Below are 23,783 nucleotides of genomic sequence, written 5' to 3' on the forward strand. Positions count from 1 at the left end.
TGGAGGTGAGGCTGCCCCAGCTCAGAGCAGAGCAGGACAATCCCCTCCCTTGCCTGGCTGTGCCTGCTGCCCCCCAGGACAGGGCTGGCCCTCCTGGCTGCCAGGGCTCAGTGCCCCACATTCAATGCCCTGGACCAGCACCCCCAGCTCCCTTCCTGCAGCGCTGCTCCAGCCTCTCGTTCCAGCCTGTGCACACCGCCAGGGCTGCCCGGGTGCGGAGCCCGGCTGGCCCCGTTACCCCCCTGCCGGCAGCACCGGGAACCTGCGGGCCCTGAGGCGCTCACAGCGCACCGGCCCAGCGCCGGTACCGGGCAGGGCGGGCCCTGAGGCGCTCACAGCGCACCGGCCCAGCGCCGGTGCCGGGCAGGGCGGGCCCTGAGGGGCTCACAGCGCACCGGTACCGGGCAGGGCGGGCCCTGAGGGGCTCACAGCGCACCGCCCCAGCGCCGGTACCGGGCAGGGCGGGCCCTGAGGCGCTCACAGCGCACCGGCCCAGCGCCGGTGCCGGGCAGGGCAGGGCGGGCCCTGAGGGGCTCACAGCGCACCGGTACCGGGCAGGGCGGGCCCTGAGGCGCTCACAGCGCACCGCGCCGGTACCGGGCAGGGCGGGCCCTGAGGGGCTCACAGCGCAACGGCCCAGCGCGGGTACCGGGCAGGGCGGGCCCTGAGGGGCTCACAGCGCACCGCGCCGATACCGGGCAGGGCGGGCCCTGAGGGGCTCACAGCGCACCGGCCCAGCGCCGGTACCGGGCAGGGCGGGCCCTGAGGGGCTCACAGCGCACCGGCCCAGCGCCGGTACCGGGCAGGGCGGAGCTGCCGGAAGGGCACAAGCGCCTGCTGGGGGCGGGGCCCCGCTCGGCTCTTCCGCTTCCGGCGCGGCGCCGCCCCCGCGACGTGTGTCTGCTCCCGGTGCCAAGATGGCGGCGGCCGCGGGGGCGGCGGCAGCGGCGGGGCTGTGGAGCGAGGTGAATCGCTGCGGCCAGAACGGCGACTTCGCCCGCGCACTCAAGTCCGTCAATAAGAGTGAGTGCGGCGGCAGCGCCGTTCCCCGCGCCGCGGGTCTGGGGTCTCTGCCCGGGCGCGCTGGCCTTGCGGAGGGTCGGGTCGGTGCGGTGCGGCGGGGAGCGGTGCTGTCCGTCCGTAGGGTTCGTGCCGGGAGCGGGGCCGCGGGCAAAGGCTGCGAGGATCTTACTGTGTTGGGCTAGGGGGAAGAGGGGCGGCCGGGGCCCAGGCTCCGCTGCTGTGCCGTGACCGTCGGGTCCTTGTGTTGCAGCACGCATCCCTTGCTGTGGGTTAAGCCCTCGGAGTTACTCGTGGGTTTTCCTTCCGTTTTGGTCATTGGAGGAAGGAGGGCTTTTCCCCCGGGAACTGGAAGAGGGGTGGTGTGCATATGGACTAACTACAACTTGCTCGAAACGGAGGGTTCGCGTTGAGATGTGTTGTTTTGGTGGCTAGGCATCCAAAACGGGATTGCAGTAGCAGGCGCGTTGTTGCTGTAAGTTCTGTCTTTGCTGCTGGTAGGCAGTAGGGATTCATCTCCTGTCCTGGAAAAGCTGGCATCCCTGAAAAAAATCAAATAGGAAAATTCATGCCTCTCTTCTAGTTCTCATTCACTGTCATCCACTGGCAGAAAGTTTTAGCATGTAAAGTGACTCCCTGTCAAGAGCCACACCGTTCTTCTGTACCACATGTTTTCCTTCCTGAGTGTGCTTTACGTGGCACTGGGGCCTTGGCACTGTGGTCTTTGCCTGAAGTGAAATGTCAAGGAAAGGTCTGCCCAGGCCTGTGTAGCCTCTTTGGTGCAGCTCTCTTCCAGACATGTTAGCACAGTGCATGCTTCTGGTAAGTTCAGAGTCTGTATTGGATTCTTTTATCCTGCTGGGGTTTGTTTCATGATCCCAGCCAAAGCAGGCCGCTCCAGGATGCTTTAAGTTGATGTGGCCACTCTCTAGGATGGGTTTTTGCAGCTCTAATAATGTGAGTCTCTTACAAAGCCTGGCTGTGTTTGAGTTGGATCACTGTGTTGAAACTGGTTTGTCCTCCAGTACTGCAGATCAACAAAGACGACGTGACAGCACTTCAGTGTAAAGTAGTGTGTCTTATCCAGAATGGGAACTTCAAGGAAGCCCTTGGTGTAATCAATACCCACACTAAAGTGTTAACCAGGTGAGTTGTGTCATGCTGTGCTTTACAAAACTCCTGAGTCCTTGAGAAGCTGCTGCAGCTTCAGTGGAGAGGACTAATAAGGCAGCAAAATAAAGAGCAGGATATGCTCAGAGACATTGGGGTTGGTGACATACTTATTTATGGGAGGAGTTGAGACAGGGTCTGGTCGAGTTTGAGGCAGTCTAACACCTTGCTGTTACTGTTGAAGGGATTCTCCATGAGTTTTCAGCCACCTTCACATGCTGGTTCTGCTTGTAGATGTGGCTGGGTAGCGTGGCTGGTACAAGGGAAGGGGACAGATCTCTCTGGGAGGGAAGTGAGAAGGGAGAAGCCTTTGTTGGTGGCAGCAAGCTGTTGGCTTTGCTTGGCTGTGTCATCATACAGCTCCTTGGTGTCCTTTGCTTTGCCAGCCTGAAGGAGCTGCCTCAGCTTTTGGGGTGGTGCAAGCCCTTTGTGCATCCTCTCAAAACCAGGACCCTGGAGACAAATTGTGTTTGAGAACAAATCAAGCTTCTCATTTGTGTCCTTAAGATTCTAATTTTGTTCCTCATAAGGATGCTCTTTGTGCAATGACAAGGATGAAAAGTGCTACCCAAGAAGTGGCTGGCAGCAAAACTTGTGTTTCAGATGCTGTGCTTTTTAAGGAAGTTCCGAGAAAGGCGTGTTGAAATAATCAATGTCATGAAACATACCTTTGTTTTTTGTTTGCATCTGAATAACATGTAATTACCCTCTTCACCAGTTTCTTCTTTCCTGGGACAAAAGGGGCTTAATTCAAATATTTTAGCCTATTATTTTATTATATGGTAGGGAGAAGCATTTTTTTTTTATATTCAACTGGTTTCAGAGTTCTTCCTATAACTTCTTTCAGCTCATTCTACTGTATGTCTGTGTCCTGCAGAGCAAGGAGAATGGTGGTTCTTGGTCAGTCTTGAAGTTTTCCTGTCCTGCACTGAGGCTGCTTTGATTTAATTCTAAATGCCATTAATTTTCAAACTTCCTTAATAATCAGTTGAATTGAGATCATTTGAAATAGGCAGAGTAAAGCTAATAATAAGTGGCCCCATGCATGAACTAAAGGACTTGCTGATTATTTTCCTTTGTCTTAAATGGTAACTCAGGGGTTAGGTGGAACATAGCTTTCAAGGCTCAGATTCTTTGAGAGTGCTTCCCTCCTGGTGTGAGCTTGCTTTGAAGCCAATTTATGTTTGCAAAAGCAAACCCTTTTGCTGCAGTTCTGCTGCAATCATATTTCAAAATATGTTAATGTTACCTTTGTCTTGGTATCAGCCTGTAAGTGGACTGTGTTTTATATTTTTCCTTTCTCTTTGTGAGTCAATTGTCTTTAGAAGTTTGCAGCAACAATGTTTCGTTGCAATGTAATGCCTTTCCCTTAAGAAAATGTCAGGGAATGAAGTTTGCTATTGTTTTACCTTTTAGCATTTGATTAGCATAATTAGTAGGCGGCCTGGAGCAGAGAGGATTTGGAATACCATGTGTGTGGAACTGCCATTAAAAAGGAACCTTTTGTTTTTGGATGAAGTTTTGATATGCTTTCTCTGTTGAACACCAAGAAGATAGGAGATACTTTCAGTGCTGAACAGACACATAATCCAGTAATCTGGGATCGTGTGTTTGGATTTTTGGTTATGTAGCAATCTGTCCCTAATTAGGGCTGGTTATATGTGAATGAATGCTGTTGAATGGAAACTCTAGTGCTGGCTGTCAGCCTTTGTCTTGTCCTTGCAGTGATGTTATTGCCTTTGAGAAGGCCTACTGTGAATACAGGTTGAACCGTATTGAAAGTGCTCTCAAGACCATTCAGAGTGCCAGTCAGCAGACAGACAAACTGAAGGAGCTTTATGGACAAGTGGTAATTACAAGCTTTTCTTCCTGGTGGGAGTTTCATATGCTGGATGCCTTGTCCCTCCTCTAATGGGGGACAGGTATGGGGACAGAATTTCCTTCTCTGGCTTGAAGGTAAGGACAGGTATGGTTCCAACTGCTCAGACTTCTGTGAAGCTTCAGTTGCCTCGTCCTGGAGGCAGTGTTGTCATCTTATTCCCACAGAACCAAAGCAATACATTTGTGACTTCTGCTCCCTTCCTGGGTCTGGCCTGGTATTAGCCACCTAGTTGAGGAAGGAAGAGATCTGATGGGATTTGTTTGTGGTTCAGCCATCCGTTTGCATTAGATACCTGTTCAGGAATGGTTTGTGGGACCTGATGTCTCAGTCATTAAAAGTGATGCGAAAAAGAAGTTATGCTTTTTCCTCTTCTTTTTTTCCTGGTTGATCAGAACAGTTTTGTGAAGAATTGGCTGTCTTCTCTCAGCTGCATGAAAGACCATTCATTTAATTTCTTTCTTAGAGAGGCGATCTAATTTGGAAGAAGGCTGTTTGAGGACAAAACTGAGTAAACTGCTGCTTTTAAAGAAGCTGTTTTAGGAGTAGGAGCTGTGTCATTTTTGTGCAGGTATCTGGTGTCATTGCTTGAGTCCTTGCAAGTGTAGTCTATATAGCTTGCCCTTAAAGGTAGATGCAAATGTTAGTAATGTTCAGCTTAAAACATATGATGCTCTACTGCCCCCAGTCCATGGGGAGGGAGGAAGGAGGCTGTAGTTACCGGCATGCACAGGAAAATCCTGTTCTGAGGGCTAATCCCTCTCCTTTCTCAGTTGTACAGGCTGGAGCGTTACGATGATTGTCTGGCTGCGTACAGGGATCTCATCCGCAACTCCCAGGATGAGTATGAGGAGGAGAGAAAAACCAACCTCTCTGCTGTTGTGGCAGCACAAAGCACATGGGAGAAGGTGGTGCCAGTAAGTGAGTATGTATGTCTTTGGGTGTTAGAGTGAGAGCCAAGGAATAGAGATACAAATTGTACTGGAATTGTGGATACTGAACAGGACAGAAAGGTGTTCCTGTCTCGTAAAGATTTCTGAGTATGTTGAAGATCATGTAGTGGTTTTTCCTGTATGGAGGAATAAATGCTGTTATTATTTATGAATTACACTTCACCTTTGATCTTTAGAGAGCCTGTACTTTAGATGTCACAGCAGAGCAGGAAGTAGATCTTTCTGAACCTGTATTAGCAGAACACCCGTGGTGACTAGCACTTTTCTCATTACCCTTTTGCTCAGGGTTAAAGCTAGTTCTTATGATCACCCAGCCATGCTTGGGAATATTTTTGTTAATGAACAATGAAGACTGTAATGTTCACATTTGTTTAGAAATCCTTGTCCTTGGAGGTGCACACAGCATGCTCAGCTTCCTGTTCAGTGCTGTGGATTCACTTTCTAATTTTCTAGAGCAGCAGTTCTTGGTTGCCCTTTTGCACAAGCCTAAGTAGTCCCCAGGTTCAGGCTGGAGTTTCCCTGCTGCCTTGTCAGCCTCTGACTTTGTGCAGTGTGAGGAAAGATCCTTTGTGCTGCAACTTACTTGCCCTGTCAAATTTGCTTCTTAAATGTATTTCAAGGGTTAGTTTGAATGTACAGGAAAACTCTGGTTTGTGTGTGTTGCCTGTTAAATCTGTTGGTGTTTATGCAATGTTATATTTATTTTTCATGCTAGGAGGATTTAGGCCTTCGAGAAGCTACCTACGAGCTGTGTTATAACAGTGCATGTGCATTGATTGGGCAAGGAAAGCTGAATGAAGCAATGAAAAAACTACAGAAAGCAGAAGGTAAAAGCCTGGTGAGGTGAGAGGGAAGCTTTGTGTAGTAGAAGCAGTTATTTGCACTCTGATGCACAAATCAGAGGAAAAGAGGTTTTGAGAATTTAGAAACTGATCAGCAGCGGGATTTGTTGTGAAGCTGGTGTTTTTGGACACGTGTTCCTCTGCCATGCAGCATGTCCTGGCTCTCCTACAGCCCCCTGATTTGTATTCAATAACTTTGTGCATTTTTTTGAAGCAGGAAGTAGATGTGAATGTAATCTCATAAACATGAGATGAAATTTTGTTGGTATGAGTATGTATTTAAGTACATGCTATAAAAGTTCAAGGTACTTCATGGTATGAATTAGTATAAGCCAGTAAATGAGCTTTTTAGCAAAGAGGATTTTTTTTTCAATGGAGTTAAAGGGGGATTTTGCATGTTTAAAAAATCTGGGGAGAGAACTAGGAAGGACTAGTTCTGTCTGATCTAATTGCTCTTACAGATAAATAGGTCAGTTCTGTCCCAGTTTTGAAAGTGTCCCATACAACTGATAAGCATGTGTAATTTGAGCCTATGTCCTTTGATAGTAATCCTGTGGAGGACAAACAAGTGATACTGTGGTGAAGTGTGAAAAAGTGAAGAAGTGACTAGTGTGGGTACTGAAAAACTTACAGAACTGCTGCCCCATAAAGGGTGTTGTAAGCTGAATATTGCAGGCTTGCACTGCGTAACTGGTGAGCAGTTGCAGCTGATCCTTATGGGAAAAATCAGGAGCTAGGTCTAAGTAATTTTGGTCAGGAGAGAAAATTAGTGTCTGGGAGGGACAGTATCTTCTGTGCCTTTGATTGTTCTTCTGCTTCACATAGTCTGCTCTCTCATGCTTAGTCCCATCCATCATCAACCTGGTAATCTGCTGTGCCCTTGTAGTGCTGCAGGAGTTGCAGGGATACATGGAAAGGTTCTATGTTGCCTCATGCTTCTTGCCTGGTTTTTTTCACCCTAAAGCCTTCTAAATTGTGTTTTTCAATGTTTTTCCTTGTAGAGCTGTGCCGCCAGTCACTGTCAGAGGACTCGGTGAGTTCCTGATGTGGTTCTGGAGAGTGTTTGCTTTGCAGCAGGGGCAGCGAGGGTGCAGTCCCAAAGTGCAGAGAGCCAGAGCAGAGCCAGGGCTGCTCTGCTGGTACCAGCTTGTGAGGCTGGGGCAGCCATCATGGCTGTTGCAGGCGGGCAGCTGACACCACAGGCTGTTTGCTGCTGTGCTCCTTGCAGAGTTCTAGTGCAGGTTGTCTGAAACCTCCCTGTGACCTACCCCTGCTAGGGATGAACGTGCTGAGTGGGTGGTGACAAACAGGGAATTTGTAACCAATCGTTGCAGAATGGCAGATTGAATGTACAAGTTAAGGTAATCTTCAGATTCTAGCTAGAGTAGGTGAAGCTTTCTTTTCTCCTAGTTTAATTCAAATATGCTTCTCTTTGTGCTGTGGGTACAACTTTCATCTGTAGTTGCTGGGATATTTTGCTGCTAATACTGCCCAGGAATGCTCACAGATGTTTGCCAGCAGAATGCTGAAGCTGGAAGAGAGGTGAGATAACAGCTTTTAACTTTTTGCTTTGATTTTCATTCAGGATGTGACAGAAGAAGACATTGAGGCTGAACTGGCTATTATTCATGGTCAGATGGCTTATATCATGCAACTGCAGGGACGTACAGAGGATGCTCTACAGCTCTACAATCAAATAATCAAGTTGAAGTAAGGGGTTTTTTTAAAAAAACAAATGCTCAGCCTTCCATCTGTGAGAGACTGCTGTTCAGTAACAGAATGCTTTCTACTTTTCTTATCTGCAGGCCAACAGATGTAGGACTCCTTGCTGTCATTGCAAATAATATCATCACAATTAACAAGGTATAGAATTACCTTGCCACTTTCATTGTGGTTAGTCAGCTTGCTTCTCTGCTTCTGTGGAGAGAAGGAAGATAATCAGTAAAGATGTTTTCTTAAACTGTAGTTAAATTGCAGACCCAGGGACCTTTTCTTCTTCAAGGAATGTAGTGAAATCTTCTCATGATGTGTGATTTCCACAGGACCAAAATGTCTTTGATTCAAAGAAAAAGGTGAAGCTGACCAATGCAGAAGGAGTTGAGCATAAACTCTCCAAGAAGCAGCTCCAGGCAATTGAATTCAACAAGGCTTTGCTTGCAATGTACACAAACCAGGTAGGGGAAACTGATCTGCAGTAAGTAGCTATGGATTAAATCCACATGAGTTTGACTGGGAAAAAACAAAGATGCAGCTGTTCTGTTTCAGAAAATAGGACCTCTAGGTTTAGGCACATAAGTGAGTAGAAAAATAAAATCATCCCTATAAGCACAACTGTCTTAGGTATTGCTGTAGTGAGGATGGTGTGGAGATACCCAGAAGATAAAAGTGATGTGGGGATTCTTAAATGTGTCTGAAGGGGCACTAAAAGGACCTCTTGGTTCTGTGTACTCATTTCAGGGGCATCACCACTAGTATCTCTTCTTAGATTCTGTTGGTTTCTTGGCCCTGTGTAAGGTGCTCGCAGAGGTGAGAAAAGTGAGCTCTCTCTTTCCTCTTTCCCCTGCAGGCAGACCAGTGCCGCAAGCTGTCAGCAAGCCTGCAGTCCCAGAGCCCCGAGCACCTGCTCCCTGTGCTCATCCAGGCAGCCCAGCTGTGCCGTGAGAAGCAGCATGCAAAGGCCGTAGGGCTTCTGCAGGTAGGTTAAGAGAAAGTTGGCCAAGCACCATCTAAACCTGTGTGTTGTGTTTTCCTGTGCTGTTTTCCCTTAGTTTGTTTTGTTTGGTTTAAATTTCCAGGGTTATCTTGACTCCTTATTTTGATTTGGTTTAATGCTGCTGGAAAGCCTTCACACCCAATTGAACAATTCTGCTTTTAAAGGGAAATAGTTCCCTTACACCTCTGATTTTTATGCTTATGAAGCTGTAGTAGACTTCTAGGGTAAGCAGTAGGCTTTGCAGCTCTGCTTACAAGCAGTTTGCAACACCCTTCTTTGGATTGAGTGGCCTGGGCCAGAAATCTGAAAGGGCACACTTGGTGGTCCTTCTCTGCTGTGTGCTGAAACCTGCTTGTGCTGGAAAGCTTTCTTTGGCTCTTGCCAGCTTGCTGTGACTGAGCATGACATATGATTCACCAAAGCAGCAGCCTGGTGCCCACACACAAGTTGAATTGTTGTTTCTTCTGACTCTCAGGACTTTGCAGACCAGCACCCTGCCAATGCAGCTGAGATCAAGCTGACGATGGCCCAGCTAAAAATTGCTCAAGGTATCTAGTGTCCTCCTTTGTTGGGAAGTGTCTGCACTTGACAAGGGTACAAGGGGTAAGAAAACCAGACTTCAGGGCAAGCTGTGCTGCAGTCACTGTTATGACAGGGGTGCAGAGTAGAGGTACTTTCAGTCAGGTAATACATATATTTAGCTATGGCAGGATAATGTTGATAGCTAATGTCTGGATACATAGGCTCCTCATATTGCTGACAGAAGTGCCCACAGTCTCTGTGAAATGCTGAATCTCCTCTGGGGCTGGATAATTTTGGGAGCAGTGTGAGGCTCCATAATGGTACCATTCCTCTATGCAGTCAGGCAGCACAGACTTGAGCTTGAAGAGAACTCCCTGGTAGCCAAAGCTTGCTCCTGAACCCTTGCATGATGTGACAAGAGAAGGGTCCATTGTGTGGAGTTCTGTCCTTAACTCCTGCAATGGGGGAGATGTGAGAAGGGGAATTGTTCTGTCCCCATTGTTTACCTTTGGCTTGAAGTTCACTGGTGGGATCAGGTGTTGTGATGCCATTCAGAGTGTGTTCTTCCTTGTCTCTTTTCTAGGCAGTGTCACCAAAGCCTGCATGATCCTAAGGAGCATAGAAGAACTGCAGCACAAGCCTGGTATGGTAAGCAAAACTCCATCTGAGCTGTGTAAGGTTTTTCCCTTGCAGGAGAGCTTTCCACTGCTTGCTCCTTTTTGCCTCTTCCCTGTGGCTGCCACTTGACTTGAGTGTCTGCAAGGATTCTGAGGCCATTTTCCTGGTCTTGGACAAAGGTGGTATTATAACTTGCTTCAGGTAGCCTGAACATAGTCACAGAAGTACTCTGCCTGTCAGAGGGATGCTCTCTGCCTATGTTCTGACTCCCTGGTAATCTCTCAGTCCTGCATGTTGCCTGGATTTACTTGCATAACATGACTGGAGCAACTGCTGGTTGCTGGTAGGTACTGTTAGGATGTTTTAGAAGCAGCTTTAGGACAGCAGGCCTTAGGGGGAAAGTGCTGTGTTCCCTCCCTGCAGCATCACCCTGATCTGCATGCTTATCCACACCTGCTATTCAGAAAAGCCTGATGGCCTTGTAAGTGCTCACATGTTCAGCATAAGCATCTTGAACAGGAGCTGAGAGTTGGATCTGTTCCAATTGTAAGTGTGAATGATCAAAATAATTTATAGGGGCAGTTAACAATGACAGCTCCTTGCCCTGGGTCACCTCTACTTGTAACTGGGATGTCAGCAAATGGACAGTATCCTTATAATCTCTTCAGTGCTGATTTCTTTTTTCATAGCTCTTGAGGTAGAGAATGGGGGATGAAAAAGGTTTTCTAATGAAACTGAGTTCTGTGATAAGCATATAAAGTGCCAAGACACGATGGTTCCTTCTATGAATGCAATCTTAGGCTTGTACCATAGGAAGAAGATGCTGGGATGTTCCTTTGGGAGTGACTTGGGTAGGAAGATGTGCCCTGGGTATCCTGCCTGTTACCCCAGCTGGTTTTTAGGGACAGAGCAGAAAGCTCACATTGACTCTGCTTTTGGGAAATCCCATTGTTTAACTGCTGAGACTCTGGCTGTAGATAATTTGCATGAAGATCTGCTATTTACTGCTCTTGAATATTTGCAGGTGTCTGCGTTGGTGACAATGTACAGTCACGAAGAGGATATTGACAGTGCAATTGAAGTCTTCACACAGGCTATCCAGTGGTATCAGCAGCACCAGGCAAGTCAGATCAGAGGAGTTATGTGCAAGAACCTGTCCTGCACTTTCTAGCAAGTCCAATTCAGCTTTTCCTGTTGATGCATAGCCCCAACAGTTATCCAGTTGGGGATCTGGAGACATATGAGCTCCTGTTTTGTGAGCATTTATCAATAACATATTATTTTATATGTGTTATGAAGAGGGAGCAGCAGCTCCTGTCAGATTAGGAAGGTGGCATCAATGGATGCCTAAATGTAGCAATCAGGACTTCTCCCTGGTAGGAAAATATGGTGGAGCAGCAAGCTGCCTTGTCTCATCAGTTCTGCTTCACTTCCCAGAGTGCAAAGGTGGTCTGCTTTCTGCATGACAGGATGTTAACTCAGTTCTCCTTGGCCAAGCCTCAGGTGCATTAAAGCCAGCTACAGCTGGGCTCCACACTGTGATAGGAAGGAACTAATCATGGCTGCTGTGTCTTTCAGCCAAAGTCTCCTGTCCATTTGTCACTGATAAGGGAAGCTGCCAACTTCAAACTGAAGCATGGCAGGAAGAAGGAAGCAATCAGCGACTTGGAGGAGCTCTGGAAGTGAGTTGGGTGGTTGCTGAGCAGCAGGTCTCTGCCCAGAGTCGTCTGCAAGCGGTCTGGTGGTGGGCAATGTCTGACAATTTTGACTGACTAGTAGCTGTCCTGTAGAGTTGCCTTTGCACTGGGGCTTCAATGCAAGGCTGTATTTTGAAGGAAGGGGAGATAATTAATTTGATCTATAGTTGGTGCTCCCTGGTAGACTTACCCAGAAGCCTCTGTGTGCAGTGAACATTTCTTTGGGGACTGGAATGGAGTTTTTTCTAGTGCTACATAAACATGGATGTCTAGGTTTTAGTTTCAGTTGTGCACTTACTGGGATCTTTTACTGGGGGGAGTGTTAACTTGCCTTTGCTACTGGTTTTTTCCTCTTCTATTGCCTGCTTCATGATACTGTGAAATTGTCTGTACCTCCCTTAATCCACACCAGTGACGTTTGGTGGTGTGCTCTGGAGGAGACCACATACTAACATGCCTGTCCCCACAGATAGCAACAGTGCTGCAGCAGCAAGCACTGTGTGGTGTTACTGGTCTTTGAGATGAGTAACATTGGTAACTTGGTCCTTTTGTTTTGTTTTCTTTTTTTCCTCTCAAAAGGCAAAACCCAAAAGATGTGCATACTCTGGCACAGCTCATCTCTGCCTATTCCCTGGTTGACCCTGAAAAAGCTAAAGTGTATCCTTTTAATGGTGGTGAAAGAGGTGTTTGGGTATTCCTTCCTTGGTTTTTCAGCTGTGTGGGACTTCAGACCCACTCTCACCCAAAAAAAGGCAAGGAACCTCTCTGGAACAGCTACATATCCAGGTCAAGTTGTCTGAGCTACATTATTTCTCTAATTGGCTTCGTTACTGTGATATCTCAGGACCCTTTAATCTTTGGCCTCCTCCGCTTTGAGAGTTAATAAGACAAGGTGGAACCAAAAACAAGAGCACCTGCATCTTTTCTGTCGGGATCTTTAACCTGCGGTAGTAATGCAGGACTGATACAATATGGCAAAGCTCTTGCTTACCTACTGTCTCATTCACATACTGCTTTTGTCACCTGAGCTGCTTTCACAGGAAGCTGTTCCCTGTATTAAAGAGGGGAAAAATGAGGCAGCTGGCGATTAAGCAGCTCATCCCAACTTGTGTAAGAAGCTAGTGAGAGAGATGGAAATAGCCCCATAGGCTTGTCTGCTGTCTGTATTGTTAACTGACAGAATTTATTTAAGCTGAGATTGCCTCTTGCTTTCTGGAAGAACATGGGTTTTTATGCTCGCTGGTTTGCATCCCTGAACTCTTCCCTGCAGTCTTAGCAAACACTTGCCTTCCTCAGACACCATGTCACTGAAAGTAGATGTTGATGCGCTGGAGAACTCCCATGGAGCAACCTACGTTCGGAAGAAAGCTGCCAAGCTCACTGGAGAGAACCAGCAGAAGGAGCAAGGGTAAAGCAGGCTGCTATATTTTTTTATTTAATTTTATTGCTGTAGCTCTGGTGCATCCTTCTTTGGGGTAGTTCAGGAGCCATACCTGGTGTGGTAAAGGTATTGCTGTAGAAGGCAAGCTGGTGGAAAGGGAGCCTGTTATTTGACTGCAAGGAGCTTTATGTAGCAGCAGACCAAGGGAATGGTTTAGCTTCTTCCAGAGCTAGTTTTTAGTTGATTTGTCTGCTCTGTCTCTGCTATGTCACAATGTCTTGTTTTCCTTTCAGACAAGGGGAAGTGAAGAAAAAGAAGAAAAAAAAGAAGGGTAAGTTGTATTTCCTAGCTGTTTAAACAGCACAGCTCCAGAGAGTTCTCCAGATTCTTTCTCCAAATAGCTAGCCTACAGGTCCCTAGGAGCTAGAGCCCTTGCTAGGACTGTGTCTCTGGAAACATGGATCTTTATGATAGCCTGTTTGGTTGGGGCATTTTTCCTCAGGAGTGAGAGCAACACCCTGATAGGGTGATGTAGTTGCTGGTCTCTTTGTGCTGCCATGCCATTGCTACTGACATCCCAAGCGTGTCCCTTGGCGATGCCTCTGCTGTGCTGACCTCAGTCTCATTTCCTGGTACTGGATGTTCTGCAGGAAAGCTGCCCAAGAACTACGACCCCAAGGTGACTCCCGACCCTGAGCGGTGGCTTCCAATGCGAGAGCGGTCCTACTACCGTGGACGGAAGAAGGGCAAGAAGAAGGATCAAGTTGGCAAGGGGACTCAGGGTTCAACCACAACTGGCTCTGAACTGTAAGTACCCATTTTGCAAGGATCAATGGGGGGATTCACTCCTGGGCAACTGGGAGGGCTGTGTTTGTGCTGCTCTGCTGCAGCTGTGTCACCATATCAACTGCGGGTAGCACAAGTGACATCGTCCTTTGCCACTTGAACCTGCTACCAGCTGCTCTCCCTGGAGATCTCTATAGGTTCCTGAAAACCAGTGTGATAGGATAGGCATGCTTGAAGGAGCCAAGGTGCAAATAAAATTCTCATAGTCTTTTAATGCACTTCTCCTTTGGCAATGAGATTAATTTTGCATGCTTTCTCTTGAGCAATTTGCTTTCAAGTCTTTTGGCAGCTGTAGAACCATTAGCCATGATTTGAGAAAACACTGTACTTCCTTCTAAGCTGACACTGATTATTTGAACTGGAATCAAGAATTACCATTATGTATGAAGCCTGACAGCAAGATGGTGTCTTAACTAGCATCTGAGAGGAAGGATGCTGGATTTGCACTGCCTAGGAGTGGGACCTGAAAGGCTTCTTGCATGTTGCATGTGCTGTCACACATCTATTAAAAAGTTAGCCTTGCTTTCATTGTCAGTGACTTACACCATCTAGTGAACATCAGTTAGAAGGTGATTGCTGCCCTTTGAGACATGTTCCCATCCTCCACCAGCTCCTTCTGTATGTTGAAGCCTCTCCTTGCATGAGTGCCCTCTCATACATAATGCTTGCTACCTAATGGGGCAGCTGCTGGTTTCCACTGTCAGCTCCCTGCACTAGTACCATGTCTTGCAGGTGGTTGTGAACCCACATGGTGTCTTTTTCTCTTGCCTTCCTGCAGGGACGCCAGTAGAACTGCCAGCAGCCCACCTACCTCCCCTCGGCCCGGCAGCGGGGCAGCTGTATCGGCTGCGAGTAACGTCATCCCTCCCAGGCACCAAAAACCCGCGGGTGCTCCAGCCACCAAGAAGAAGCAGCAGCAGAAAAAGAAGAAAGGGGCTAAAGGAGGGTGGTAAAAAGCAGGATGGGTAAAGTCCCTCCTTCAATACGTGATGCTGGTTGCAGAATAAAGGTCAAAAGCAAGTGCTGGCGAAAGACTCTTGGAATCTGGATCTCTGTCCTGCCTGTCAGTGGTCTGTGGGGAGATGGGCTGGTATAGATGCCATGATCTGTCTGCTCACCATGTTCTCTTCCTCACATTTGCCCTCACTGTGACTTTGGTTGTTGCCATCAAAGTCAAACAAAGCCCCTAAGAATAAATGTTTCTGTGTTGCCACACATTTAACAGATGTGAGATAATGAAGAATTTCTTAAAATGTAGTTTCATGCTCCTCTTGCATATGTCAGTTTAGGCCTTTAGCAGATTTATCTGTGCGTGATGCAAGCACTGTCTTTTATGTCAGTCAGTCATTGACCACCAAAGAGCAAAGGCACAAAGCATCTTAGAAGACATCTGGGCTTTATAATACAGGATAAGATAGGCTGAAGGGGGATAGCTAGACTGTTAGGAGATAGCATGGTGAAGTGTACGGCAGCAGATTCAGCGTCCCACTTTCTGCAAGCCAGCTGCCTTATTCTAAAGGGCTTGGCAAAACAAAGGTGAGCAGAGTGTGTGGTTGTCTGAAGTGTGCTTCCTTCTCCTTTGGCCTTGACCCTACATTCCTACAAGTCTTAGGTGCTGGGTTTATGAAAATGGAGTGGTACAGCAGCAGGTCAGCTTAAGCTCAGTGACTCTGGAGAGGGACCCAGAACAAAAGAACTCAAGAAATGATACCTTTGAGACTAAGTGCCCATCCTGCATGCAACTTGCATGCCTCTTGGCCCAATGGTTATTTTTGATCTGGATCTTTAACTCCTTACTCAGGTGTTTCTCTGTGTCGGTGCAGGAAGGCTGTTGATGGTTCTTGTGAAGTTGCAGCTTTGCTGACAGTTGTCTCCTTATCTTCTGATGCACCTGCTCGCTAGCAGAGCAGGGGAACCAAAAAAAGCCCAGGAGTTAGGATAAACACATTTATCAACAACAAAAACAACAGTGTGCTATCAATATTTTTCTTGTACTAAAGACAAAACAATATGCCAGCTACTAGGGAAAATTACTAGGAAAACTAATTTCAGCTATGGAGGTATAAATTCATGGTTTGCAGCCTGAGGCTTCAGCAAATCCAGCTACTCATCCTGAGCAAGTAAAGCTAAGCAAACAGCATACTAAATCATACAGAATTATAACTATGTATCTCATGCTGCTGAAAACTTACTCAGGCTAAACTACTATCTCTCAACACAGGTCTTGAAAATTCTGGTTTGATCTGAATGTAGCCAAAACATTTTTCCAGAGACGACTGTCAGTGGGTAGAAATGTGCCTTGGAGAGGGTTGTTAGATGTCAGCCCAAAAGGCAAAAGCTTCTGTCTCAGAAAGAATTTAAAGCAAAGGCCTTAAAAGGTAGGGAGTAAGGGACATGTTACTGCAGCTTAAGAAAAAAACAACTCCTGAGTCTCCTGGCAGTAAAAATCAACTATGTAGAATCCATTTTTTTTTACCTTGCCTGTACAGTGGGAGTATCTGAGAAGGGGGCTGAGATGAATGGCTGGCAGGCACTTGCTGCCAACTGAGTGCTGAACAAAGAATGTTGTTTTAAATTACTTCGCTGGGTGATGTGCCCCCACTTAGATAGCAGCTGATGTGGCTACAGTAGAGAGACCACTGTCCTGCAGCAGTCCCGTGTTTGGAGGGGAGATACCGGAGGAGAACGCAACTCTGTTCTTCAGGTGTCTTCTCTGGTGAAACCTAGCACAAGCTCTGGCCTGATGGAAAGGCTGACTCGTGACATTGCCGGAGCCCTGTCCCGGCTACCTGGCCAGTGTCCTGACTGCTGCGCCGGAGCTGGGCGCGCAAGCAGAACAAGCTGGGAGCAAATCCGGCGGGGGTGGGAGCGGGGGGTGCAGCAGCAGGTGTGCGGAACCCGTGGCCTTCCCGTACCAGCGAGAACCGCCCGCGGCAGGGCTCGTTCTCTGTCTCACCGCCATTCGCGGGTTCCCAGGCCGGCGCTGGGAGCCCGGCTGGCGGCGGGGCTGCGGGGGCGCTCTCCGTGCGCGGTGCGGGTGCGCGGTGTCCGGTGCCCGCGGCCGGAGCGGTGCCCGCGGCCGGAGCGGCGATGGACCCCCGCCTGCGGGCCGCTGCGCTCTGCGGGACGGCGCTGGCGGTGGCGGGCGGCACGGTCGCGGTGTTCCGGGCCTGGGCCCGCCGGCGGAGCGCGGTCTCGCTGTCCGCACGCTCTGCAGCCGCCGCTGCCGCCGCCGATCAGGTACCGGGGACGCGTCGGGGCGGCGGGCGAGGCCGCGGGCTCGGGGAACGCCCGCTGGGCCGCCCGGGGCCTCCCGGCGTGGCTGCGCCGCTCCGCCCGTCTCGGGCCACCGCGACCTCGGCCCCGGCGGCGCCCGGAGCCGCGGCGGGGCGGTGGCCGGGCCGGGGCCGCTCTCCCCGCTTTCCTGCCCCGCTTCCCTGCCCCCGGGGCCGGCCGGTGTCCCAGGGATCCCCCATCGCTGCGGCCGGGCACTTGTGCCGCCGGGGCCCCGCGGGCATCTTCAGCTTCCTCACCGCGAGGGGGCTTTTGCCGTGCCCTCCAGGCCCCTTGTTCAGTCCCCTTCTTTCCCCCAGCCCTGCCTGCTAAGCTTTGCTCTTGCCCCGGCTGCCCGGGTAAGTGTGTTACCCTCGCTTTGCAGGGTAAAGGACACGGTAAGCAGATCCTGGTGCTGGGCCTGGATGGGGCTGGGAAGACGAGCATTCTCCACTCCCTGGCAACTAACCACGTCAAGCGCAGCATGGCTCCCACCGAGGGCTTCAATGCCATCTGCATCAACACCGAAGAGTCCCAGATGGAGTTTCTGGAGAGTGAGTGAACCTGTTTCAGTATTGATTATAAGTTCCTGTTTTGTGTCGTAGGGCTCAGGCACCTATTTTATTAGCTCAACGTCCCCAGATGCCTGCTTCGATAATGTGAAGCTGTGATTATTTTCCCCTTGGAGATTCTGCTTTCCTACTCAGCCTCTTTGAAGGAGAAGACACAATGGTGTTAGAGATCAGTTTTCATTCAACCCTGACATCCTGGGAATTCTACTCCCAGAGAGAGATGGGTAATAAGCCTGATTGGGTGAAACCAGAAGAGGTTTCCCCAGTAAGCCCTGTGTTATGGTCCATAGCTCTTGTACTGCTTCTCCTTGGTGCTCCTGCCTGGCAAAGGGGAAGAGTTACAGAGGAATAAATAATAAGTGAAAGAAGAGAGGGGGAAGAGAAAAACTTTGTGCCCTTTCTGTTCAAAAGCCTCAGAAGTGGTATTTTCTAGTCTTTAAACAGTCTTCTGAATGTCTGTAGCATTTTGTTAAAATTTCTGTACTGTTGTTAGCTCTGATTTTTGGTCATTGTCTGTGCCTGCAGAGGGCATCTCCTGTGATGCCTTTGGTGCATCACAGCTGTTTTGAGGTGCAGCTGGCTGATGGGAAAGGTGGAGGCACTGGGGTGAGGTCACTCCCTGGTACAGAGAAGCTGACATCCAGCCTCATCAGTGCTTGCCTTCTGTGGAGGCAGGAGCTGCTCATTGATTCCTGCTGTTGCTGCACTGTGCTGTACCAGTGCTCAACTGGCTCAGTTGGCAGCTAGTCCATAGATGCCTCTGTACCTTTAGCAGGTCTGAAGGAGTTGTACTGTTCCCAGGTAAGTTTTTGGGGTGTGGGGATGAGGCTGCTTAGACAAAGTTTCATTCCCAATCTTACTACCACAGGAGTCTCTGCAGTGGTTTGGGGAAATGGTCTTTAGAGGGATGCTTGCCATCTGTGCCCCTCAGCTGGTATGTAAGAGGGTGTCTCCTACAGGGGTGTGCTTTGCCTGTCTGAGCCCAGAGAAACACACAGTGTCTCTTCTCCTGCCTGGGGATGGTCTGGGCCCAGCACTACACACACCACAGCAGAACCTGTTGTTTCTGAGTCGTCCTTCCCTCTCTGGTCCAGGTTGGTAGTGCCTGAGATGTGATGGCTGCGATCTGACCCATGGGAAATGCAATGTCTCAGGCCAGTTTCAGCCAGGTAAATCCATGCATGGCTCTCTAATCTGGTTACTTATCCAGTCTGTACCATTGCCTAGTCCAGGGGTTAGCAGCCTGTGCTGTGATCACACGGCACGAGGTGATCAGCAAACAGCAGGGGTTTTATTTTGCTGGCTTAGAAAGGTGGAAAACTGTTCTTTTTCTTTGTACCAACATGCAGATAACTGGATGGTATCTTGTCCTCTGCAGGTGGTAGGAGCTCCTGCCTTCTCCTGAGTTCCTACAAGTTTGGGAGAAAAAATGTTCTCTGTGAGGTTGCTGACCCCTGGGTTATGCTGTGCATGAATACACTTAAAAAAGGGAGCAGTGCTGAGCCCCTGCAGTATCACAGTACAGAATCAGGCTTCTGTCCCAAACATTACATGTCAGTCACAGCCCTCTGGCTCCTTTCCACAGTGGCAGACTTGCAGTTCTGCTTCCAGGTACATTGGGCCACTTGAAGAGGCAGGCATGCTCTAGTGGGAAATGTTACTTCCCTTTCCATATTCTTGAAACTACTGAGCCCTTTTGACTTAAGTGAAAGCAAAATTGTTTTGACACAGAACAGTCAAAGAGGGCAATAAAAGATGGCTGTATAGTCTGACAGTTTTAAAAAGAGCTCCTGTGATAGGGAACCCCAGATATTATTGCTTTGTAAACTTGCTGCTTTTGAAAGACTCACACATGCCTTTGAGCACCTCAGTACTCTTTGAGTGAGTGGTCCTGCAATGTGCCTGAAGACCACCTAGAGACCTGAAAACAAATCTGAAATACTTAATATACTGATAGTAATTCCTTCTATTAAACTCAACAACCTACTGAATTCTTTGTCCCCAGATGGGAGCAACAATCTCAAACACCTTGCTGCCTACAGTTTCACCAGATAATTATTTTAAGACCTAGTTTTGAAGGTGAACTGCTTTCCTCTGTATCCAGCAGAGAAGAGCTCATGGAGAAATGGATGTTGTGTGAAGATACTTCAGACGGTTGCCTGAAGAGTCTGCTGGGACTAGATTTTTGTCTCTTCCTTAAGCACCTTTGGTTATTGACAAAACTGTGGGAGTTTTGAGCTAGTTCTTAAGTGTCATACAAATACAATGAGAGCCCTCCACACCTCAGAGCTAAATTTCTCCTTTGGAAATTGTACACCTGCTTTGTCTTAAAACGAGATGGGCATTGGGAGATAGCCTGTATGGGGACATTTGGTGTTTGTGGACACTGAACTGTTTTCTACTCTCTTACTTGCTTGAGATCAAGAACCAACAAGGCAGAAAACAACTGTAAAGAAGCTGAACCCAGAATCCTCTCAAAATAAGAGCTTAAAATGGGAAGATTTTTTTTTCCCCCAGAGCATACACATATGCCTTCATGGGACCTGACTGGGGAAAATAAAGCTGTTTTCAGTCTCATGTACAGTAGCTCAAATACTTTGAGGTTTTGGTAATCTAAATACCTTGGGTTTTCAGCCCAGGGCCTGCTGTCTGCACCTCTGAGAGCAGTGCTGTTGAATTACTTGGTGAATCCTGTGCTGCTGTCTTCTCTTCCAGTCGGGGGCAGTGAATCTCTGCGCTCATACTGGAACATGTACTTGCCCAAAGTGCTGTTGCTGGTCTATGTCGTGGACTCGGCCGATCATGCCCGACTGCCTGTGGCGAAACAGCTGCTTCATCAGCTAATCCAGAACAACTCCACCCTGCCTGTGGTAGTTCTGGCCAACAAGCAGGTAAGAGTTCCCTGCTGCTGCCACAGCTTGGGCTGGCAGCAATTTTGGAAACAGCAACAAAGCCTTTCAAAAGAGGCTTCATGCCTTTAAGGAGAGCACACGGCTGGGAGTCTTTCTGACACACCTGTTGACCACAAAACAAAATAATCTGAGGTTGTTTTGGATCTGCAAGATGCAGGTCCTGTGCTTGGTGAAGATGCAATCAGAGCTGTGGGTGGAAACTGCTGTACAGTTGCAGGGTTTGGGAGCTTCAGGGAAGACCACAGTTAGATGTGAAGTTAGGTTTCTGTTCTGAGTATCTGCCTAGAAGTACCACTTCACCTAGGAGCAGCTAAAGAGTGAAGCACTGTTGTTTGCCTTCAGACTGTCTGGTTGGTTGCTCCTAAGGCTGCTTCTGAAATCTGAGAGAAAGAGCAGCTTTCCTCACAAGACAGTGCTTCCTCCTAAGATCTTTGTGGAAGTAAGTGGTGGTGTACCTGGAAAAGAATTGGACCTCTGGGTACAATCAGATGACAGAAGAGCCCAAGGGTTTTAATCACAGATTCTCTTTTATGAAGGTTGCATGCTCAGTATGCTCTACGTTGTTATCTCCTAAATTTCTCGTAACTGAGGCCCATTACTAGTCGTCATCTCTGTTACTCTTGAACACAAGTGCAGGCTTGGGCTTCATCAGCCTCAAGTGCATCAGAAACACTGATGGCTGAGGAGGCAGGCAGGGCATGACTGTTGTATATTTGCCCTATTCTTGTAACTCTTTGCTGGGCACCTGGGGTCTTGGGCCACCAGTGCTTTTGTCTGCCTTGTGCAGGTGGTCTTACATAGGTATCAGAAACAGTGGAATTGGTGTAGAAATAGAAACAACAGTACCCATATTCAGGAAGAAGTTAGGTTAGAAATTAACTCTTTTCCCAAAGGCATTTTAGGACATGGGAAGTGACCTCATAAAAGGTACAAAAGAATGGTGCCCCAGAGCCTTTGAGACTCTTTCCCTCCTGGACAAAAGCAAAGGGTCAAAGTAGGAATGTGCCACTACTTCTTGCAACTAACAAGGTTGTTTTATTTTTGTGTAACAGGACCTCGAAGGTGCATATTGCATCACTGATATTCACGATGCTCTGGCTCTGTCTGATATTGGGGACGAGAGGAAGATGTTCTTGATTGGTACCCATGTGGCAGAAGATGGCTCTGAGATCTCCTCCAGCATGCAGGATGCCAAGGAGCTGATAGGGCAGCTGGTTTTGGAAGCACAGTGACGGCTCTTTTCTTAAAATAAACAGGTGTTTGCTGCTGAGGGAGAGCACATGTTAGTATATGGTCAGTTTGCAGTGTGGCAGCTGAAATTAGCAGATATGCTTTCCTGGTGGGTGTGGAATTCCTCTGAAAGTGGTATCTAGTTGGTAAGAAAATCTTAATTTATAGTGGTTTGAAAATACGTTTGAGAAGTAGTCTATTTTTAGCATTTTTGTAGGAGAAAAATAGTCTGTCTCTTAGGCAGCAGATTTAAGGGAAAATATAGCTTAGATGGGCTAGATAACTTCACGTCAGTTGGGAATCAAGCACTGATTTCCGTGGAAGAAAGTTGCATCCAGTGAATTTAACATGGCTTGATGTCTCAGGTTAAAGTGAAATATGTTTACTTCACAGGTTTTACAGAACACTTTTAACAGTGGTGTTCTGTTAAAAGTGAGACCTCACTTCTTGACAGTGTCAGAAATTTAAAGTGCTGCAACTAGTGTTTTTGACAGTGACAGTTCTTGTTGTGTTCGTCCCAGTTGTTATGGGAGTAGCAAATTGGTAATCTCTGGAAATTGAGTTGGTTACTCCTTCTTTAGTGGGTAAGAACAAGAAAATTAAAGCAGTAATATATTGTTTCTTTGCCTACAGGCAAAAAACCAAAATGGTGTAATTTGAGGTAGTGACTGGATGCTTTTAAGTTAAATTGGCAGCAAAGGTGGGAGACTTGTCCATCAGGTTGAGCAGCTTATTTAAGCTTAGTCCAAGATGTCCTCAAGCAAGTAGTCTTATTTGTGAAAACCCTGTTGTTTCTTGGTTTCTGTTAGCACAGCAGGTGAGGGAGGTGACAAGCTGCTCAGGAGTGTCACTTTCCCAGTGTTATACTCAAAGGACATGACCCAGGAGCAGTCCTGTAAAGGACCTGTTTTGCACACGCATCTATTGTACGAGGCTTTTACGGTTTTGTCCTTTGTAACAGATGCATAAAGCAGAAAATTCCACCCTAAACACGGCTCCGGGCTGCTCTCTTCCAGCTGGGGAACAAGATGTTCGGGTGCGGGAGGCACCCTGGGCCGGCCAGCATGACAGGGCCCTTGTCACCCCTTGTGGGCACAGGCCGTGCCCGGGCCGGGCCGGGCGGGGCGGGCGGAGCCGTTGGGCGGGGCGGGGCGGCCATGGAGGAGGCCGGGTGCCTGCACGGTGCTTGGGGCCCGGGCAGCCCGGGGTCGGCCATGGAGGCGGCCCAGTGCCTGCACGATCGGTGGGCCCCCAGCAGCCTGGAGGCGGCCATGGGGGCGACCGGGTGCCTGGGCGGTCCGTGCGGCGTGCACGGTGCGTGGGGCCCCAGCGGCCCGGGACCCGCGGGCGGGGGCGGCCCCGGTGGGCTCGGGCAGGGAGGGCTCCCGGTCGCGGTGGGCTGGCTGGCGCCGGCAGGCCTCGGCCACAGCGGCGGGACTGCGGGGTGCCGGCCCCCGTTCATGGCCATCGCTGCCGTCAGGGCACATGGCTGGTTTTCCTGTCATCCCCTATCCCACACCCCCTGGTTGTTTTATACTGGCGCCTGGTCCCAGTTTAATGCAGCTGCTATTTCCCCGAGGCTCTGGAAACCTCCCCGGGAAGCTGCTGGAGGCAGTCATAAGGGGTGGCTGTAGAGTCAGGTGGGAGCCTGCGGGTTGGTGACCACTGGTGCTTGGGGTGCTCTGTCCTGCAGCCTTGGGGGCTGCCAGCATCCCCCCGTGAGGAGCAGCCACTGGAGAGGAAGGTACCAGGGAAAAGCAGTACGAACATCTGCTGAGCAGCTGTCCTGAGGAGATGCACAACCTTCATCTGCCATATGATTATTGCATGCTAAAGGGCAGGCAGCCCAGGCTCTAGGTGTTATCAGGCTTTTAAACTCACCTGTTCTTGTCTTTGCAGTGTCAGATTACACACCTTGCATGTGGGTGTACCCGCGCAGCAGGTAAGAAGCCGTCCCCTCCTGGCTGGGTGTTCAGGCCAGTGCCCTGTGTCTCTTGAGAGGGCTCAGTGGGGGATTTACACCAAGCAGTGAGTCAGTGTAGAGGATGACACTGTGATAAACACTTGAGGGGAAATTATGTCCAGTTTTGCCCTTGCCTCAGCTTCTGAAAAACATCCAACCATCCTGCCCCTTTAAAATGGAAGCTGTGACTCT

At 48.8% G+C, this 23,783-nt stretch overlaps 2 protein-coding genes across 4 annotated transcripts; both read left to right on the plus strand.

Moving 5' to 3' along the window:
* Nucleotides 1–882: 882 nt before the first annotated feature.
* Nucleotides 883–14,675, plus strand: SRP72 (signal recognition particle 72). Its single transcript, XM_058024057.1, has 19 exons — nucleotides 883–1,023; nucleotides 2,046–2,166; nucleotides 3,916–4,039; nucleotides 4,843–4,986; nucleotides 5,738–5,849; nucleotides 6,866–6,897; nucleotides 7,450–7,574; nucleotides 7,670–7,727; nucleotides 7,907–8,038; nucleotides 8,431–8,559; nucleotides 9,053–9,125; nucleotides 9,683–9,747; nucleotides 10,742–10,837; nucleotides 11,296–11,399; nucleotides 11,994–12,071; nucleotides 12,685–12,822; nucleotides 13,089–13,126; nucleotides 13,446–13,602; nucleotides 14,420–14,675. Exons 1-19 carry the CDS (start codon nucleotides 918–920, stop codon nucleotides 14,592–14,594), a joined length of 2,007 nt encoding a protein of 668 aa, XP_057880040.1. The 5' UTR covers nucleotides 883–917; the 3' UTR covers nucleotides 14,595–14,675.
* A 2,056-nt stretch (nucleotides 14,676–16,731) lies between these two features.
* On the plus strand, nucleotides 16,732–22,612 carry ARL9 (ADP ribosylation factor like GTPase 9). 3 transcript variants are annotated; one of them, XM_058024060.1, is made up of 5 exons: nucleotides 16,732–16,881; nucleotides 17,300–17,468; nucleotides 18,446–18,580; nucleotides 20,202–20,377; nucleotides 21,451–22,612. In XM_058024060.1, exons 1-5 carry the CDS (start codon nucleotides 16,732–16,734, stop codon nucleotides 21,628–21,630), a joined length of 810 nt encoding a protein of 269 aa, XP_057880043.1. In that variant the 3' UTR covers nucleotides 21,631–22,612. The 3 variants fall into 3 exon arrangements, with proteins under 3 accessions (XP_057880043.1, XP_057880041.1, XP_057880042.1); XM_058024058.1 differs by lacking the exon at nucleotides 18,446–18,580; XM_058024059.1 differs by lacking the exons at nucleotides 16,732–16,881; nucleotides 17,300–17,468; nucleotides 18,446–18,580 and adding an exon at nucleotides 18,581–18,655.
* Nucleotides 22,613–23,783: the final 1,171 nt, after the last annotated feature.

Source organism: Melospiza georgiana, chromosome 5 (genome assembly GCF_028018845.1).
Source record: "Melospiza georgiana isolate bMelGeo1 chromosome 5, bMelGeo1.pri, whole genome shotgun sequence".
NCBI lineage: Eukaryota > Metazoa > Chordata > Aves > Passeriformes > Passerellidae > Melospiza > Melospiza georgiana.